At 49.8% G+C, this 18,373-nt stretch overlaps 3 protein-coding genes across 3 annotated transcripts; all 3 read left to right on the plus strand.

Annotated features, from left to right (window-relative positions):
- The first annotated feature begins 56 nt into the window (after positions 1 to 56).
- Positions 57 to 1,524, plus strand: LOC121596033 (derlin-1). Its single transcript, XM_041920601.1, has 4 exons — positions 57 to 433; positions 507 to 698; positions 777 to 937; positions 1,005 to 1,524. Exons 1-4 carry the CDS (start codon positions 281 to 283, stop codon positions 1,261 to 1,263), a joined length of 765 nt encoding a protein of 254 aa, XP_041776535.1. The 5' UTR covers positions 57 to 280; the 3' UTR covers positions 1,264 to 1,524.
- A 107-nt stretch (positions 1,525 to 1,631) lies between these two features.
- LOC121595310 (protein ABHD11-like) lies at positions 1,632 to 2,892 on the plus strand. The gene is made up of 4 exons (XM_041919211.1): positions 1,632 to 1,925; positions 1,997 to 2,170; positions 2,237 to 2,610; positions 2,688 to 2,892. The coding sequence occupies exons 1-4, from the start codon at positions 1,689 to 1,691 to the stop codon at positions 2,821 to 2,823; spliced, it is 921 nt and encodes a 306-aa protein (XP_041775145.1). The 5' UTR covers positions 1,632 to 1,688; the 3' UTR covers positions 2,824 to 2,892.
- Positions 2,893 to 3,237: 345 nt separating this feature from the next.
- LOC121595309 (nipped-B protein) lies at positions 3,238 to 18,344 on the plus strand. The gene is made up of 17 exons (XM_041919210.1): positions 3,238 to 3,818; positions 6,666 to 6,963; positions 7,040 to 7,426; positions 8,097 to 8,800; positions 8,881 to 12,228; positions 12,309 to 12,503; positions 12,790 to 12,882; positions 12,950 to 13,246; positions 13,324 to 13,499; positions 13,575 to 13,765; positions 13,837 to 14,115; positions 14,190 to 14,425; positions 14,514 to 14,979; positions 15,058 to 15,223; positions 15,294 to 15,471; positions 15,548 to 15,799; positions 15,934 to 18,344. Exons 2-17 carry the CDS (start codon positions 6,897 to 6,899, stop codon positions 16,141 to 16,143), a joined length of 7,245 nt encoding a protein of 2,414 aa, XP_041775144.1. The 5' UTR covers positions 3,238 to 3,818; positions 6,666 to 6,896; the 3' UTR covers positions 16,144 to 18,344.
- The last annotated feature ends 29 nt before the right edge of the window (positions 18,345 to 18,373 follow it).

Consider the following 18,373-nt stretch of genomic DNA (forward strand, 5'->3'; position numbering starts at 1 on the left):
CATCGGTAGGAATACAGATAAATCGGTATTGCTGGTCACTCTGGCGCTGACTGCGCAAATGTCAACAAGCACCACGTCATTTCACCGGGATGTAAAAAATATCAAAACAAATAAGCTGGCGACAAATTTTCCTCGCCTTTTCCGTACGTGTATTTTCTGATGCAAACCAGTGCGTGAGAAAGAAGTTGCACGTGTTGAATCATTCTTCATTGCCCGGTCCGGTCGTTCATTGTACCGTCGAAATTCTAACCAGTCTGCCGCCCATCCCGACACTTCCATCATGAGCGATTTCCAAACCTGGTACAAGCAGGTACCGCCGTTTACGCGGATCTGGCTGACGGCTACCGTCGGCATATCGCTGCTGGCCAAAATTGGTCTCCTACCGATCAGCTATCTCATCCTGCAGTCTGCACCATTCTTCTACAAACTACAGGTAATGGGAAATGTACCACATCCGGTTCAGTTGCAAAGTTACTAACGGGAGCCTTTTTTCCCTCCTATTGCAGCTATGGAGGCCTATGACGGCGGTCCTGTTCTACCCGCTGAACCCGGCGACAGGGTTCCATTTTATGATGAACTGCTACTTCCTGTACAACTACTCCCTGCGGCTAGAGTCGGACCACTACAAGCAAAAGCCGGGAGACTACTTTTTCATGCTCTTTTTCAACTGGATCCTGTGCGTGATCGTCGGACTGGTGGTAGGGCAACGCAGAAACGACCCTCCCTTTCTCAAGGGCTTTAAATTAATGTTTTGTTATTTTCGCCTTCCCATATAGATGGATCTTCCCATATTGATGGACCCGATGGTGCTTTCGGTGCTGTACGTCTGGTGCAAACTGAACAAGGACGTGATCGTAACCTTTTGGTTCGGAACGCGCTTCAAGGCGATGTACCTGCCGTGGGTGCTGCTCGGCATGAACATGATCCTTTCGTCAGGGTAAGTTGCTTCGAAAACACTTTTACTGAGTGACCACTATGCATGCATCATCCCTTTTCTTCCGCAGAAGCATATTCTCGCTGGTGGGCATCTTCGTGGGCCACGCGTACTATTTCCTCAAGTTTAGCTATCCGAGCGAACTCGGTGGACCGGCCCTGATCGAGACGCCGTTCTTCATCAAGCGTTACTTCCCGGATGTTCAGGGTGGCACGCATGGATTCGGCGTTCCGCCGGTCGGGCAGCGGCCAGTGCAGCAGCAGCAGCAAGGCGATATGGCTGGCTTCCGCCATGCTTGGGGTGTTGGTCATACGCTCGGGCGTAACTAGCTTGTCCGTGTAATGGAGTGCTGTTGTACATAGACCAGCGAGAAAACCTGTGAGCTACATAATGCTTTCGGATAGGGGAAAATGGAGCACCGTTGTCGTCAATATGTCGTCGTTGTCGTCGTATCGTCTCAAGCTTTGCTGTGGCTGCGAAAATTCTTATTTGCGTTTATTTTGTTAAGTACACTCAAACACTAGCAGACAGTCGAGGGAAGGGGTCGGAAAAGTCGTCTTTTTTCTAATATAATAAATATTTAATCTGAACTAAAGGTTAGTCCATCGCCATCTCAATGCTTGCACCCAAAGGGCTAGAAAAAGAAGAGAAAAAGGGGTAAAGAAAGAAAAACAAAGGAACTGTCAGTTGTTTCAAAACAAACAACAAAGCAACAGCTCTTGGGGCCCTTTTTCCCTTAGTTAGTTCGTCAGCAATGTTTCCCAGCAATGCCGTGCGTAGGGCCATCAAAAGTTCTTTCCGTTCATTTCATCTAAGTACCACGTGCTATTCAAAACCAGCGCCGGTTGCGCTTTCCTTCACGCGGTACGAAAACAACGCATCGGACAGCAATGCTCCGCCGGTTTTGGTGCTTCACGGGCTGTTCGGGTCAAAGTCGAACTGGAACAGTTTGGGCAAGGCGTTTCACAAAAATACAAAGCCCTTTCGTAAGGTGATTATAAAGAGGAGGAGAATTTTATTCGATTCAATGAACGCTAAAATGATTGGGAGTATTTTACACAGATCTACGCCATCGATGCCCGCAATCACGGCGACAGTCCACACACGGACGAACACTCCTACGACCATATGGTGGAGGATCTGGTGCAACTCTACAAAACCTTGGGCATCGATAAGGCCTCCATCATTGGGCACAGCATGGGCGGTCGGGCTATGATGCTGTTGGCACTGAAATATGTAAGTATAGCCTTCTGCCGGCTTCGTACCATCCTCCCCTCTCATCACCCGTTTCCCATTCCACAGCCTGAGCTGGTAGAGAAAGCCATCATTGTCGACATTTCACCCTCGACCGGGCTTGGCACGAGCAACACAAACATCCCACTGTTCCTGCAATCGATGAAAATGATTCAAATTTCCCCCACGGCAACCATTCACCAAGCGCGCAAGCTTGCGGACGAGCAGCTGGCCCGGATCATAGCGGAAAAGTCACTGCGGGACTTCCTGATCACGAATCTGGTCAAGGCGGAAAAGGAAGGCGGCCACTTTCGGTGGCGCATCAATCTGGAAGCGTTGGAGCGCAATTTCAACACCGGGGTGGCCCAGTTTCCTCAACTGGCTGGGCGGAAGTTCGAAGGACCCACGTTGTTTATTGCCGGCGGACGGTCGGATTATGTAAAGTAAGTGGTAGGGAAGAAGTGGGGTGGATTCTATGTTGGAGGGCATTTATATTGTTGTTTGTTTTTTTTTTTTGCAGATCGGAAGATGTTCCGCTGATAAAGACACTGTTTCCCAATTCGGAAATTACGTACGTAAAGGATGCTGGCCACTGGGTGCACAGCGAAAAGTCGACCGAGTTCTCCAAGCTGGTGCTGAATTTTCTCAACGAGTAGTGACGCTTAAATGACTAGGCAATATCGAATTTATCTAGTTTTGTTGTAGAATAAATTTGTTATCATTGATTTGAGGGTATTGGGACGGGATATTGATTTGAGGGACGCTGAAGCAAAACAAAATGCTGAAAAAAATTAATTGACGTAGCGAAAATTAACGGCCAGATGGATGAAACCAAAACCGTTTAAGATGCGACGAAATCAAGGCGTTGTTACTTTGTAGTACTCTGTAGCAATTATTAAATTTACGACAAATTTTTGATGATTTTGTAATAAAACAAATCAATAAATAACGTCTTTTCCATCTTTTCAAATCTCCAGCCCGATTTCGACCGGTGTTTTCGCCCGGAACGCTCCAGCCGTCAACTGTCATCTGGTGGACCTTTGGCCGAACCTTGCCGTACGTCACTTCGCTTCGCTGCAAATGAATGTCGTTCGCCATTTTCGTTTCGAAACGCGAGAGAGCAAAAAATAAAAGCTACCCGTTTTGTCGGGAAAAAAAGGAAACGCGGGGCTTCCACACGGGCTTGAAGTGAAAAGTGGCTGGCGAATTTACGAACGCGAACGTGAACGTGAATCGATGTGATATCGGTACGGTGGGCCATCCAAGCCACGGTGTGTAGAATTGTTTCGCCTTTGCCCGTCGATTTGCGTGTTTTTTCGCGTAGTGGTGCAGCAGCAGCAGTAGCACAGTATCATTCATCATCATCATCATCACCAATACCACCACCACCATCATCATTGGTGCCGTCGCAGCAGCAGCAAAAGAAAGCAACTGGCATCGAAAAGTGTATCCGTGAATTTTATCCCTTTGCCGCAGGCACGCACCACCACCGAGTGTGTGTGTGTCTGTGTCCTTTTTCCCGTGCGTGAGGCAGCAGCTATGCTTGATCGCTTTGTGGCGATGTGAAAAAAAGATGCTCGTTTTCTCCATCCGCTGTGGTGGTGTGGCAGCAGCAGCAACAACAGCAACAGCAGCAGCAGCAGTCACGCAGGTAGGAGTCACACATCGATGAAACGTGGAGAGGGAGGGAGCCTGGAGCTGTACATTTCCAGCCAGCCTGATCTCGTCCGGCAGACAACGACGCGTCGTCGTTCCCCGCTCGCTCGCCCTCCAGCTTCCCTGCTGCGCGTCGTGAACGTCAGTGTGCGAGGAGAGCGGGGGGAAGGATCGGAAGGGAAACGGTGGTAGCGGTGTGAAACAGAGGAGGACGACGTGGTGGTTTGTAGCAAAGTGTCGGAAAAGCGTTAGTGAAACAGTGAGAAGAAGAAAAAAAACTAGAACAGTGAAGGAGAAAGTGAGAACCTGCGGGAGTTCTCCCGAAAGCTTTTACCGAGTGGTGACAGGCATTTAGAAGGCAATATTTTGGTTCGCTGACCTCCCAACTCCCTCATCCCTTTCGGCTGGCGTGCGTGTGCGTGAGTGTGTATGTGCGTGCGTGCGTGCGTGTATACAGTTCGGTGTTTTCGGGGTAGCAGCAGCCCTCTGGCGGTAGAATCCTTCGTCGGCTGGTGAAGCTGCATTGTGTATGTTGGTGACCTGCGACCCACGACCATCGGTGGGTTGCTACGATCTCTGTGAAGCTGTGAGGCTGCGTTGAACGGTTGGTGCCGTCAGTTTTCCGCTGGTTGCCACACAGTGGTTCCAAATCATCTGTTCCGTCGGGCGTCTGAGTAAGAAAAAGTAAAAAAAGAGAAAAAATTAATCCCGCTGGGATAGAGTTGTGTGCTTGTGGGGAACAAAATTCCACATTCTCACTAAGGTGTCACCTGAGAACACCTCGTCGTCGTGTGTGTGTGTGTTTGTGTGTGTTGTGGCTGGGGTCCACCGAACCTCCCCGCCGATGTGTGGAAAGTGTGCGTGCGTCCGTGGTGCGTGGAATGTAGCAATTCCGTGGACATGTTGGTTTTATTTTATTTTTTGATACATTGTGCTCTTCTTGTGTGCTCACGGGGGTCGTTTTGTGGTCTCTCTTTATGTCACTTTCTTCGTGCGGAATGCTCTGTGTGCGTGGTTCGTGTGTATGTGTGCGCGAGATGGAGAGAGAGAGTGTGTGTGTGCATTTTAAAGTAAGGGAAAGATATTCACCAATTTCCACCGTCCACTGTTGGCTGGGAAAGTAGGCTTCGGTTGCGTGCCAGACATGCCGTTGTGATGCACACACACACACACACACGTACTCATCTATGGACCAGGTGGTGGATTACAACGGGCAGACGGTCGAACGAACCACTTGTGTGTGTAGTTTGTTGCACAGGAACGTCAATGATTCCTGTAAAATCGGAAATTACTTTTTGTGGTTAATCAATTACCTTCAGCTTTGGGGAGGAAAAGTGGCAACTTTGCACCTCGCTCATGATCTACTGATTTTTTTACCAAATTGATGATGAATATCAGCGATTTAAAAACAGATGTATTGCTTGATTTGCTAGACGTGATAATGTGGTTGAAGAAAGTTCTTTTTGCTCATTGGTTTAATTTAATTGCATTTATTCCTATTTGAAATTATCGTTACAAAGGTATAATTATTAGAAAAAAGCGACGATTAGAAAATTTTTCTTCTTTCAATTTAGCCACTTGTTTTCTGTAAATCGAAGGAAAAAAGCCACTCTGCCCGAACAAAAGAATTACTTTCGCGCTGCCACACATTTTGACAGCTCTGCACCCCCGTTTGACGCGCGCGTGGCCCAACCGCGGAGGCTTTTTCCGAGGGTTTCTTTGTTTTGGCCGTGCCTCGTAGGGCTGCCGAAGGGACGGGATTGCCATCATTTCCCGGACGGAGAAAATTCTCTCGTACCTCTCATTGAACCCATGGGAGGAAAGTAGAGACGAGCAGATGAACGGAAATGCGCGCCCGAAGAAAACTGTAAATTTGTGCACCACCACTGGTGATGAGTGTGTAACGAGAGAGGGGTTATATGGAGGGTAGCGGGCATGGTGGATGCTCCACAGGAGGAGGAGAAGGGAGGCTGGCTATTACTGGCCAGCTCGCTCTCGCGCCTGCACACAGTAACGGGCGGTGGTGTGCTATGCTCTTGTGATTAATTATTATGATTTGCCGTCCTTCCCGTACGTCAGTGTTAGTCGTCCCAGCATTTGCAGAGACTAAATAATGATGATGGTGATGATGACGATGATGGAAGCTGTGTAACTTGTTTACCCTTTTCTTCGCACGCGCCGCGAGAAAGAGAGCAATGTAGCTGTCAAGATGCGTCTCCCGCTTGTGTTGCTGTTGCTAGTAGTATTAATTCCATCTGTTTCTCCTCGCTCTTTGCTTTGTGTATGTTGCAATACACACACACAGTGGTACATGCCGCTTCTTTCCGTGGGTTAGTGACACGGACGGGCGAGCTCGCGTGTTGAGTGTGTGCGTTGAGACGCTGTCCCCACACCCCCTTGGCGAATGTGGAAGTTTTTTAAATACCGACAGCACACACCATCAAAACGGTACATTGCAGACGGTTGGACGCGCGTCCATGAGTGTACGTGTGTGTGTGTTTGTCTACTGCATCTCTAAACGACGCGCGGAATCTTCCGTCTCGTGTGGCGATGTGTGTGCGCGCGCGCGCGTGTGTGTGCGTGAGGTGTGTACACATTCAAAACAAAACTCTCGGATGAAAACATTTTCCCGCGATCCAAGCAACACACCACCTTCGGCCAGGAACTGTCTGACACATATCGGCCACCCGGCGGCTACTGTTGTGATGTTTTGGCTGCTAAAATTGGAGCAAATGTTGTGTTTGATTTTTGTGTACTATTTAATTTTAATGTATTTATTGACATATTCTGTATTTATTAATGTATTATTCTAAACTACAACAATGTTTCAATGTCGTTTTAGGGACAGCACAACTGATTCTGCAAATATCACCGAAAGCATCGAAAAACAAAACCAACTTAGCACAGTGTGCGTGGTTAAAGTGAAAACCGGTTACTAGAACGTGTCCTGACCGGGACTAAACCTGTAGCCCTTCCGCTGGAAAGAAAGTGTGTGTGTGTGTGTGTGTGTATTTACCAACACAGCATTGTTTCACCTTACCACCCGCGCCCCCCGTCACCACCCGCCGCAGCAATGAGCGATCGAGATGTTCCCAGCGTCCCAATTACCACACTCGCTGGTCTTACCAGCCTTTCGGACCGTGAGTAGCGCGGCACTGTGCAATATTATTTCACAAATAATGCACAACTAATATGCTATTTTTAAAATGATTTTAGTGCTAAGCGAACTGCCCATCTCGGATTCGCTGTCCGTGTCGGCGTCGCTCAACCGGTCGCTGCTGTTCCATCCGCGCGTGGCCGAGGAGGCGAACAATCTGCTGGCGACGCGGGATGACGCCCTTACCGCCCAGCTCGTGACGGCCATCGAGCAGACAAACTCGGACAGCATCGAGCTGAAGGATCAGTACCCGCAACCGCCCGGCCCTGCCAATGGCGCACCAATCGATGGGCCGTCGCTGCTGCAGGCGATCCATGCCAGCCGGCCGAACGTTTTCAAGAGCCCCTACAATCCGCAGATACACCAAATGTTTAGCAGCGCCGTTGCGCTGGGGGCGGGCAATCAGCAGCAGCAGCAGTTGGTGGCGCAGCAGCAGCAGAAAATAAGTAAGTGTTCGCTAGCCTAGCAAGTACGGTTACTGATCAGCACTCCTCACTAATCCTTAGAGATTTCATTGCATTTGGACATGAGCTGCACGTCAGCGGCATGAAATTCAGCCCAAAGTTTGGTTTAATATTTATTAATGTAAAAAGCAATGTTGAAGCCCGCATTAAACTTCTAAAACATTATTAATTTTTAACTCCAATCCCCCAAGTAACTAATTCTCAGGTAAATTTTGCACACGGTTACCGTTTGCGGAATGTTTGTAAAGCAAATGTATGAATGACTAATTATTGTTGTTGCTGAACTGTTGCGGTAATAACTGAGCTGTATTAACAAATCTCAAACAAAAGGAAAACATCTATTGCACCTAGTCGACTGGTTTGTTCATATTCCAAACGAAATAGACAACTAACATGTATTATACTTAGAGGTAGCGTTGAAGAAAGCAGTAAATTGTACATAATTCCTAGACACACATTGATATCTAAAACACCGCACTGTACATACTATGGCGCCAATTAGATTTTAATTTCATTTTAATTTAACGTTCCCGGCCTTAACTGTTATGGCACTTTTAATTGCTGAATTAATTTGTTTCATTATTTTTCATTTTTGCTTTATTCTTTTCGTATAATTTTCGATTGTTCTTGCGCCACGCGTGTGTGCGTGCAGCCCCCACATCACAGACACAGTTTTACAACCTTCCCAACGAAAGCTTTACCAACTTGGGACAGTCACAGCAGGTGTATACGAATCAGACACAAATACCAATCGAGCAGTTGCAATCGGTGTTTCAAGCGCAGCACGATATGCAGCAGGTGCAGCAGCTACACCTCGCACAACAGACTGTTCAACCCCTGCAGCAGCAGCTATTGCCGCAACAAGCTCAGCTACTGCAGCAACAGTTTCAGTTTAATGATCCAAATCAGATACGCGGTCAGCAGCAAAATGTGCTGGGCAATTCCTTTCCCACCCTTGCGTCTCAAACGCCAGCCTCGGCAGTGATGCTTGGCCAGCAATCGATTGGCACAGCGCTGCATCAGCAGGTGATTAATATACAAAATGTTCCGTATTCGTCCAATTCTGCAGAGAATAGCCAACTGCAGCAGCAGCAGCAACAACTCTTCCAACAGCAGCAGCAGCAGCAGCAACAACAGCACAATCAAAATGTGATCGTTTCTCACACATCCAACACCGTGCAGGGGCAACCGCTATCGGCACTAGATCCACATCAGAGTGTGATCCAACAGTCCGGGTCGTACGCTGCTGCAGTCCATCCTACTGGATCGCCGGCGGTAGTTTCAGTACCTACCAACAATCAGGCGGTGCCACAGACGACAATGCTACAACAAAATCACTTAATCCCACAGCAACAGGTAAGTAGGAAGGCGGAACAGTGCCTGTGGCGGGAACATTGTTGAACGCTCCCTTATTATGCCTTCTCTTCTCTTTGCAGCATTCAAATGTGATAAATCAAACGAATAATAATATACACAGTGCCTCAGCCCAACAGCACCAATATCCGCAGCAACAGCAGCAGCAAATGCAAAACCACACCGTATTGCCGCAGGGGCAGCAGTTATTGCAATCTCAACAGCAGCAGCTGCATCAGCAATCTCATCTGAACAACGGCAGCACGGCCGGGGTCGTTTCTGCTGGCATGAATCATCAACAAGCACTGTACCAGCAGCAAACGACTGTGCCACAACAGCAACAGCAGCAGCAACAATTCAGCACTGCAAGCAATCTTGCCAAACTGCCCGAAACGGCACCGCGGAACAATGAGTACTTGCAGCAGCAGCAGAGTAAAAACCTGGATGCCCGAGGGCGACCATCCCCAGCGCAGGGCAGCACGGCCCCGGACACGGTGAGCACGGCCACTTCGCTGAACATGCAGCAACATCAGGGTGGCGCTATGAAGGGGCCACAGCAAGCGCAGACTGGCGCCAGTGCGCACCGCTACCCAACGCCACTGATGGGCCCGAACAAACCGAGACCACCGGGGGCTGGTGGTGGCGGCACTGCTGCTCAGCAACCGAACGCTGCCGCCCCAGTCATACGCCCGATCGGTGTTAGTGGTGCGCTAATCAGCAGTTCGTCCACCGTTGCCGTGAGCCGTCCTGCCGGTGCGCAGCATCCTGCGCAGGCGTCTCAATCGGGCCCAAGCAGCAGCAGCAGCGGAAATGCTTCCAGCAGTGTCCAGAACAAGCCCGCCGGACCTGCCGCCAAACCCCAGATCGATCGGAAGCTGCTGCACCGGCTCATACCCATGGCCGAGGTGGAGACGCTGAAGCTGCCCAAACTGTCCGTCAAGCTCGAGCGGCTGACCGAGCGGCAGGTTGCCCTGCTGCAGGAGGATCTGAAAAAGTTCATGCAGGAGGAGCCCAAGCTGGCCGCCCGGATGGGGCTGGAGAAGAAGACGTACGATCAGATATTCAGCAAGATGAAGGAGGAATCGCGGGGGACGTGGGCGTTGAAGCGCAAGGCGCAGGAGCGGGCGGACGAAAACCCGGAGGACTATCTGAGCAAACCGAAGGTGCGGCGGGTGGAACGGCCCGCCGCACCGGTGGTGAAGAAGCTCAGCAAGGAGGAGCTGATGGCCACCAACACCTATCAGCGGTTCGTGTCGCTGATGAACAAAATTTTCGACCAGCTAGACGAAACGGAAACGCCCACGATGGAGGAAGGGGACGAGCAGTACGAGTGCATTTCGACCGGGTTGCTGAACAGCATCAGTGCGGAGGCGGCGAAGCTGAAGGTGCGAAATGCGATCGATGCGATACCGGAGAACAAGCTCACGCTGCTGATATCGTACGCGATGCGGTCGATCCATTCGGCAAAGAATCTGAGCGGCTCGGAGCTGCAGGACGATCTGGTCGGGGACGAGTGCATCGAGAAGATACTGAACGCGGTCGAGGCGGCCCTGCTCGTCTGCTGTCTGTACACGAGCAAGAGCACCAAGTTCCTGCAGGAGGACAACATCGATGCCATCATCAAGTTTGTGCAGTTTCAGCTGCGCGAGACGATCTTCCCCTCGTACGATCCGGTGTACTCGGTGGAAACGAAGCGCAAGGGTGGCGATAACAACAAGAAGAAGAAAACGGCCACCTACCAGCAGAAGGGCATCTCGATGCTGTACACGAAAACGGTCGAGCTGTCGAAGCAGCTGGTGACGATGTTCGAGCTGTTTCACTTCGTCGACACGATCGTGATACACGCGTCCTCGCTCGGGGTGGAACCGTTCTTCGTGGACAACATCGAAACGCTCCAGTTCGTGTGTCTCGATCTGGTGACGACGATATTCCAGAACGAGAAGTATCAGCACCACCGGCGCAATATCGTGTCGGACATACTGACGTCGTTCGATCGGTTGCCCCACTCGAAGCGCAACCTGCGGCCGTACAAGCTGGTGAACAACGGGGGCAACATACAGATGATGACGGCGCTCGTGCTGCAGCTGATTCAGTCGTCCGTCATCCTGCCGGACACGCTCAGCCCGGACGGGGGCGGTGGGGCCGGTGGCAAACATCGGCCCCCGAACAGTGCGAACAGTGCGGACGTGCCGATGGGCGGCGGTAGCACCAAAAGCACGGACCTGTTCATCTACAGCAAGTACAACACGGCACTGAGCATTGGCGGGAACTTTCTCACCACCTTTCTCGACAAATGCAAAAGCCGCTCGAACGAAACCGATTTCCGTCCACTGTTCGAGAACTTTATCCACGATCTGCTGACGACGGTGAACAAGCCGGAGTGGCCGGCGGCCGAGCTGCTGCTCAGCCTGCTCGGCACGATGCTGGTAAAGAAGATGTCGGACAAGGGCGTGGAGCAGTCGATCCGGGTGGTGTCGCTCGAGTATCTCGGCATCGTGGCGGCCCGGCTGCGCAAGGATACGGTCGAGTCGCGCTGCAAGGTGAAAACGATGGACACGCTGATCCGCTACATCAAGATCGAGCAGGAGAAGGAGGGCGACGAGCCGCTGCACAACAGCAAGTTCCAGCTGGACGAGGAGGAAGAGCGGACCGAGTTTCTGCAGAAGATTCTGCTCGACTTTCTCGCGGTGAACGCGCACGAGGGCAACGTGGTGTGGAACCATGCGCGCCACTTTTACATCACCCAGTGGTACCGTGACATGATGCAGCGCACCAAGAAGGTGGCGGAGGGCGAGAAGGGCTACGCGTCGCGGAAAAAGGCCGGCAGCAGTGGTGGCGGTGGTGGGAAGAAGCGGAAAAAGTACCAGAGCGACTCGGACGGCTCGGACGGGGCGGGGGACGATTCGGACGGCGAGGAGGGGCACATGCGCGACGGCCAGGTCGATCAGGAGCTGAACAGTGAAATCTTCCGAATGCTGGACACTCGGAAGCAGTACTACCTGAGCCAGATAGGGCCGTACGGGCGGAGCGGTAGCGGTGGTGGCCGGTCGGGCGGTAGCGGTCCGGCCGCCGGTGGCAACTACGAGATTAAAACGTACATCGACTACAGCAACGCGAACCTGATCGCGCAGTATCTGGCCAGCAAGCGGTCCTTCTCACAAAGCTATGACAAGTATCTGCAGAAGATCATTCTCGTCGTGCGGGAACCGGTCGTGGCGATACGGACGCGGGCGATGAAGTGTCTCGCCAACATCGTTGAGGTGGACCAGCTCGTGCTCGCCCGGAAGGACATGCAGATGGGCGTGCAGCAGAAGCTGCTCGATACGGCCATCTCGGTGCGGGAGGCGGCAGTTGATCTGGTCGGCAAGTACATCCTTTCCGATCCGGAACTGATCGATCAGTATTACGAAATGATATCGCAACGAATATTGGTAAGTTGGCGGCGGTGCAGTGATGGCGGTGGACGCGCGTTAGGCGTTTGTTTTACCATCTTTTCTTCCATCTTTCAAAGGATACGGGCGTTTCGGTGCGAAAACGGGTAATCAAAATCCTTCGAGACATCTGCATCGAGTATCCGGCGCACGAGAAGATACCGGACATCTGCGTCAAAATGATCCGGAGGGTGAACGACGAGGAAGGAATCCAGAAGTTAGTCATGGACGTGTTCATGACGATGTGGTTTACGCCGTGCAATGATAATGATAAGGTATACAAATGACTCACTTCTTTTTATTTTGGCACAAACAACCGTCAAAGGTTTTGCATACCATACATATATACATACACTAATGGGCGGGCTTTGGCTTTCAGTGACTTATTTTCTACCATAGTAGGATAGTCAATTCAAGTCCAACGTATGGGGGCTTGGTCCATTCGGGGCTTGAACCCATAACGGGCTTGTTATTAAAGTCGTATGAGTTGACGACTGTACCACCAGAAACGGTTCACTTACACCCGCAGAAAGCTAATAAAAACCATCTTTTTCGTTGCAGGCTGCGATGGATAGAAAGATTACGCAAATTATAGACGTCGTCTGTTCGTCGCACGAAACGGGGACGCAAGGTTTCGATGCATTACTAAAAACGGTAAGCTCCATACGGTTGTTTAATCGGTTTTTTACATTACAAACGCTTTTTTTCCTTTACTGTTTAGATATTTGAGCCGAAAGAGAGCAAAGATGATAACAAAAAGCTAAAGAAAGAGATTCCCAAAACGTTGATCAAAGCCTGCCAGCAGATTGTGGACGGTTTAGTGGACGCTACGATGCGGCTGGAAGGGGCTGAAAACACGCGGCTGGTGGGCTGCATCACGGCGTTGCATCTATTCGCCAAGATACAGCCCCAGCTGCTGGTCAACCATGCGATGTCGCTCGAACCGTATCTGAACATGCGCTGCCAGAACCAGATCATCTCGAAATTCATCAGCTCGATCGCGGAAATACTGGAACAGGTAGGTGGAACGCGGTGATGGAAAGCACTAAAAAATCTTACTAATAATGCATATCGCATCGATTCATTTTTTTGCAGGTCGTTCCACTGATGGACCATCCGAGCGAAGTGTTCCTAGCCGATCTAGAGTCCCATCTGATGATGCTGATCGTCACGCAAAGCCGTACCATCGTGTTGAGTTGCGTTTCCTGTCTGTCGACGGTTGTAAACAAAATCACCAAGAACTACAAACTGATCCGGGATTGTTTTTCAAAGTATGTTACTAGCGGGCGCGATAGTCTTGTTCTGTTTGTTAATGAAATGTTTTCTTTTTCCCTACCGCAATCTAGACTGTACTATAAGGGTCTCGTATGCATCAAAGACAAGCTAGTGTCCGACCCTTCGATACCCATCGAGCAGTACTTTCGGCCGCAGTTTCGGCGCAGCATTTTTACGGTTGGATTGATAATGCGCTACTTTGACTTCCAGCAGCCCGAAGTGTACGGTGCACCAAAGCCCGGCGAGGATTCCTCCAATCAAGGTAATTTGCCCCGCCCAAGCTGCTTTCCTCTTCTGGTTTTGCTATATTCTTGGTGTGTGTTTGCATTGCAGGCTCAACCCTACCAGCGAACATATGCGAGGACGTGTTTGCGACGTTGGCATTTTTCCTTTCCTGCGATCATAGCGAAATCTGCAAGGAAGCGCTGACGTCGATGGGCAACTTTTGCGTGAAAAACTACGAATATCTGATGAAGGTCGAGCTACGGGACTACTACAACTATCTGCTCACGCAGGACAAGGTACTGACGGACATGAAGATCACGGTGCTGAAAAACATTCTCATGTATCTGACGGAGGAGGAAAACCAGATGGTGCGGAAGGACAAAGAATGTAAGTTGCGAGGAGCAAATAGTGATTTGCGAGAAGTACTGAGCAACCCCGTTACCTTCTCTTTCCATACGCAGGGTCGAAACAATCGAAAACGGAAGATCTGAAGGAAATGGGCGACGTGTCGTCTGGCATGGCGAGCCGTGTGATACAGATTTACCTGAAGGAGATACTGCGCAGCTTTCTGCACCGGGACTACGGTGTGCGGAGCTGGGCGATGCGGGTCATCGAGGTAGTCCTGCGGCAAGGTTTGGTCCATCCAGTACAAATAGTTCCTTATCTTATATGCTTAAGTACAGACCCGGAGAAAGAGGTATGTTTGTGCGCGCATTTTGCACGAATGTCACTGCGAATCGGAATAACAAAATGGGCACTTCACGGGGATTATCTTCTACTTGCAGGTGGCACACAGTGCGGACAGGCATTTGCAGGAGATCGACAAGCAGTACCCTGGCTTTGTAAATATGAAATCGAACGCCGGCATGCAGCTGTCGTACGAGCTGCAGGAGCTGTTGCAGCGGCGAGACGAGAGCAGCCTCGTGCGGGGCTACCGGATAAAGGATCCGCAGGAACCGCCGTCGGCGATGAACGGGTTCCTGTACACGCTGCTGCGCGGCACCAAACCGCAGCGCCGTGCCCTTATCCACTCCATCACGAAGCAGTTCGACGATGGCAAGATCAGTCTGCGGCAGATGCTGTACCTTGCGGACAATCTAGCCTACTTCCCGTACGTGGTGCAGGATGAGCCACTGTTCATAATTCATCACATCGACGTGCTCATCTCGGTAACCGGCACGAATCTGCTGGCGACGTTCCGCGAAGGGCTGAAGCCGCTGCCGGGCACTGAAGGCAATGCCGACCCGACTGGTGAGTTGTAGCAGTGGTGGTGCAATTCGCATTTGTCCAAAATTCTTACACACATTGCTTTACTTTTCGACTCCACAGCACAAAACCCCCTCGAAGATGATGACGATGACGACCAGGAAGCGATCTTAACCCGGTTGCCGGACGACACTTCCGATTTGGAAAACTGTATCCGGTCGGCGCAGGGTTGCATGCTTCTGCTAATACTCAAGCAACATCTAAAAGATATTTACGGCATCACGGATAGGTAAGTGAAAGCGGTCATCCACCGACAATCGATCAGTTTTGTTAATGAACTCTGTTTCTCCATCTTGTAGCAAAATATCACGGTACTCGCCGTCCGAGTCTGGCAAGATCTACGACAAAGCGATGCAGCGAAGATCCAACTCGCTGTTCGATCCGAAGGCAACGATAACGCTGCTGAAAGAAAACCGGGCCACCACTGGAGCACAAACCGAAAAGGAACGAATCGAGCTGGTGCAACGATACTTGGACGTAAGTTGCTGGTGCTTGCTGTACGTCACAGTTTGATTTGTGATTTTAATATTGTGTGGTTGTTCCCTTTTTCCAGTTCAAACAGTTGATGCTGAAGCTCGATCCGGACGACCCGGACCTGCTGGATGAGGACGAAAAGCCCAACTCAGTTGCCGGGACGCCCGTGAAGCAAACTCCCGCCGCATCAGCATCCGGCCATCATCATCATCAATCGATGGCTTCCCAGCAGCATAATCACACCGCAGACGGAACAAGCAATAACGTTCACGTGAACAACGTGAACAGCACCACCACCACCCCCGGCATGATGCCGGTGTCGCAACAGAATGTGAGTGTTTGAACGTGAATGATGATGGAGAGGAAGAGCGGGTGATGGTTGTCGCTGTGGGCGGTGGGCAGTAATTTCTCTAACACAAACCTGTTGTACGTGCCATTTTGCAAAAAAAAAAAACAACCTTGTAGGATTACAGCAATCGGTCGGCGGCGAACCACGGTGGAGCGGTCGTCGGTAGTGCAGCAAAAACACCGAAGCCTTCATCGAACCGGCAGCAGGCGACACTGGCATCGGCGCGCAAATCGGCCGTTTCTTCGCGCAGCGCTAAGAAGAAGAAACGGCGAATTTCAAGCTCGGAGGAGGAGGAAAGCGATGCCAGCGATGGTGATTACGATTAAGAGCGCGTACTCATCGAGCGGATCATCACCTCCCATTACAGCAGCAGCAGCACCGCCACCACCATTCATCATCACAACCCTTGTACCAACCAAACCAACTGCTACGGACCACACTATTTACGGAGTGATCTTCCTCTAACCCACTGCGTCTGTTACCAATTGGTCGGATTTTTTCCGCAATCCTTAGAAGTACCTCACACGCATTGGCTTTGCACTTGAGAGAGGAATTTCACTTCCGCCAGGTCCAGCGTGTTGTCGGGCCAAACAGATTATTGAGCACTGGTGTAACCCTTACTGTGGTGTGCATTATAAATAGGGATTAACTTTCCAACCGCTCTTTGCCGCAAACCGAGCAACAATGCAGTTAAACATTATAATGTATCCTTTCTTCATCCGCTCTATCGACCATTAGTTTCGTTTTTGTGTGCTGTTTTGTTATTTATTAGTTTGAGTAAAGCAGCTTTCCATAACCTTAGTACTGATCGCGCATTCCTGATCCGTTCAAGTAGCTCCTTGTATGGGAAAATTCACACAATCCTCTATCAAATAGTAACGAATAACTGATTGCATTTTCTTTCCACACCTTTCCTCTTTCATCTTGCTATATCGCGTATTATCGTAACTTTGTCTTTTGTTGCTTTGTGTCAAACAGTTCATTGTGTCCTTGTGGTTGGTATGTGTGTGTGTGTTAGGTTATATGTCCGTGCGTGCAAACGGAGATAATGCAAGGCAGCAATCGAAATGAATGGTTGTTTAACACGAAGATGAAATCATACAACAAAACGCCCTTACTTAATTTATCCGCGCAAATAACATAACACGTGGGAACCTTCTAGCTGTGAAACCATTGAAACAAAAACAGAACCCGAATACAAAATACAATTATTACCCCAAGATTCTTCCCTCTCTCTCTCTCTCTCTCGCTCAAGCAGCCCCTTACACACAAAAAGAAAAGCGATAGAAAGAGAAGGGAGAGAGAAAGAGATACGCCTTCCCGTTGCATGGGAAATGCAGGCAGTAATAGGCTGGAGCAGAGATGATTTTTTAAAAGTTTATCGAAATATTTATGAACTGTTTGGAAGATTTGCTAAAAAAACGAAAAGAAAACACTTTGGCAAAATCGTTAGATGTGTGTGTGCGCGTATGAGAGAAATAGAGAAAGTGTGTGTGGTTGTGTATGTGTGTGTGTGTGTGTGGGAAAGATATTTAGAACGCATTGGAGAGGACAGAGGTGTAGTACACGTGTTGCAACTGTGCATTCAAAACACGTGTTGGAGAAGAGCATAGAAGAGATATTAATTTATATTAACGAAAAGAAAATAAGAAAAAAAACAAATTCAAAAAACGAAACGTGAGCAGCGAACGTGGGTGCGTGAACAATTTAAAAGAAATCGTAAACGAAAGACTTTTCGGGCGGGAAATGGGATTACACTAAAAAACGACTGGAGGAGGAGGAGGGTACACATGTAGGCGTCGTGTGCGCTGTTGGAAATATAGCGAGAGAGTGGGGAGAGAGAGAGAGAGAAAGAGAGTGGAAGGGACAAACGTTGTGTGCCAGGGGTATGCAAACAATGTTTTGTAACATATATTTAAACTCCAGATCGTATTTGCGTCTATTACAGAATGAACTACTTTCGTTACATACGATCAATGAAATGGTAGCAGTAACAAAGCTCTATAAAGGCACACCACACAAACGGCGGGCACTCGCAGGACATACGGCAAACGGTAAAGAACGCGTACTACAATAGAGACGCAAAACTTAAACGTCCCCGCAAAGCCACGCAAATAATTGTAAAAAAATCAGCAAAAAAACACATGTTTAAGCCGACGGTTCTCCGGGGTGTGGGCGGTTTGGGAGCTGCTGCGGCTTGGCAAGAAGGCTCTCACGCCGAGAAATGGGTAAAGGAAAGTAAAGCAATCGCGTGATGTCCATGTAGCTGTAGTTGTAAAAGTATAGCAACTGTAAATAGTAAATTCGTAGGATTCGTTTGGTCTTCTGAACTTCTGCTGCTAGGGAGCAGCCGGGGGTTACGGAGGTAACAATAGTTGTGTATCGGAAAAAGGACTGAAGTAATTGCAATGCGAGTGCAGAAGGGAAGCAGCTAATAGAAGCAAGGAAGATGAAAGACACACACATACACGCGCGCGCGTGCGGCATCTTCCGATACATTCGCATTCGTGTACGTGTAGTAATTTTAAAACAAATATTTAATGCAACACACAGGCA

This window comes from Anopheles merus, chromosome 3R (assembly GCF_017562075.2).
Source record: "Anopheles merus strain MAF chromosome 3R, AmerM5.1, whole genome shotgun sequence".
Lineage (NCBI taxonomy): Eukaryota > Metazoa > Arthropoda > Insecta > Diptera > Culicidae > Anopheles > Anopheles merus.

Coding starts and splice junctions, on each gene's coding strand:
- LOC121596033 (XM_041920601.1), top strand. CDS start 281: ATGAGCGATTTCCAAACCTGGTACAAGCAGGTACCGCCGTTTACGCGG. Junction 434..506: donor CATTCTTCTACAAACTACAG/GTAATGGGAAAT, acceptor CTCCTATTGCAG/CTATGGAGGCCTATGACGGC. Junction 699..776: donor GCGTGATCGTCGGACTGGTG/GTAGGGCAACGC, acceptor CTTCCCATATAG/ATGGATCTTCCCATATTGAT.
- LOC121595310 (XM_041919211.1), top strand. CDS start 1,689: ATGTTTCCCAGCAATGCCGTGCGTAGGGCCATCAAAAGTTCTTTCCGT. Junction 2,171..2,236: donor TGCTGTTGGCACTGAAATAT/GTAAGTATAGCC, acceptor CCCATTCCACAG/CCTGAGCTGGTAGAGAAAGC. Junction 2,611..2,687: donor GGACGGTCGGATTATGTAAA/GTAAGTGGTAGG, acceptor TTTTTTTTGCAG/ATCGGAAGATGTTCCGCTGA.
- LOC121595309 (XM_041919210.1), top strand. CDS start 6,897: ATGAGCGATCGAGATGTTCCCAGCGTCCCAATTACCACACTCGCTGGT. Junction 12,883..12,949: donor TCGATGCATTACTAAAAACG/GTAAGCTCCATA, acceptor TTTACTGTTTAG/ATATTTGAGCCGAAAGAGAG. Junction 13,247..13,323: donor TCGCGGAAATACTGGAACAG/GTAGGTGGAACG, acceptor ATTTTTTTGCAG/GTCGTTCCACTGATGGACCA.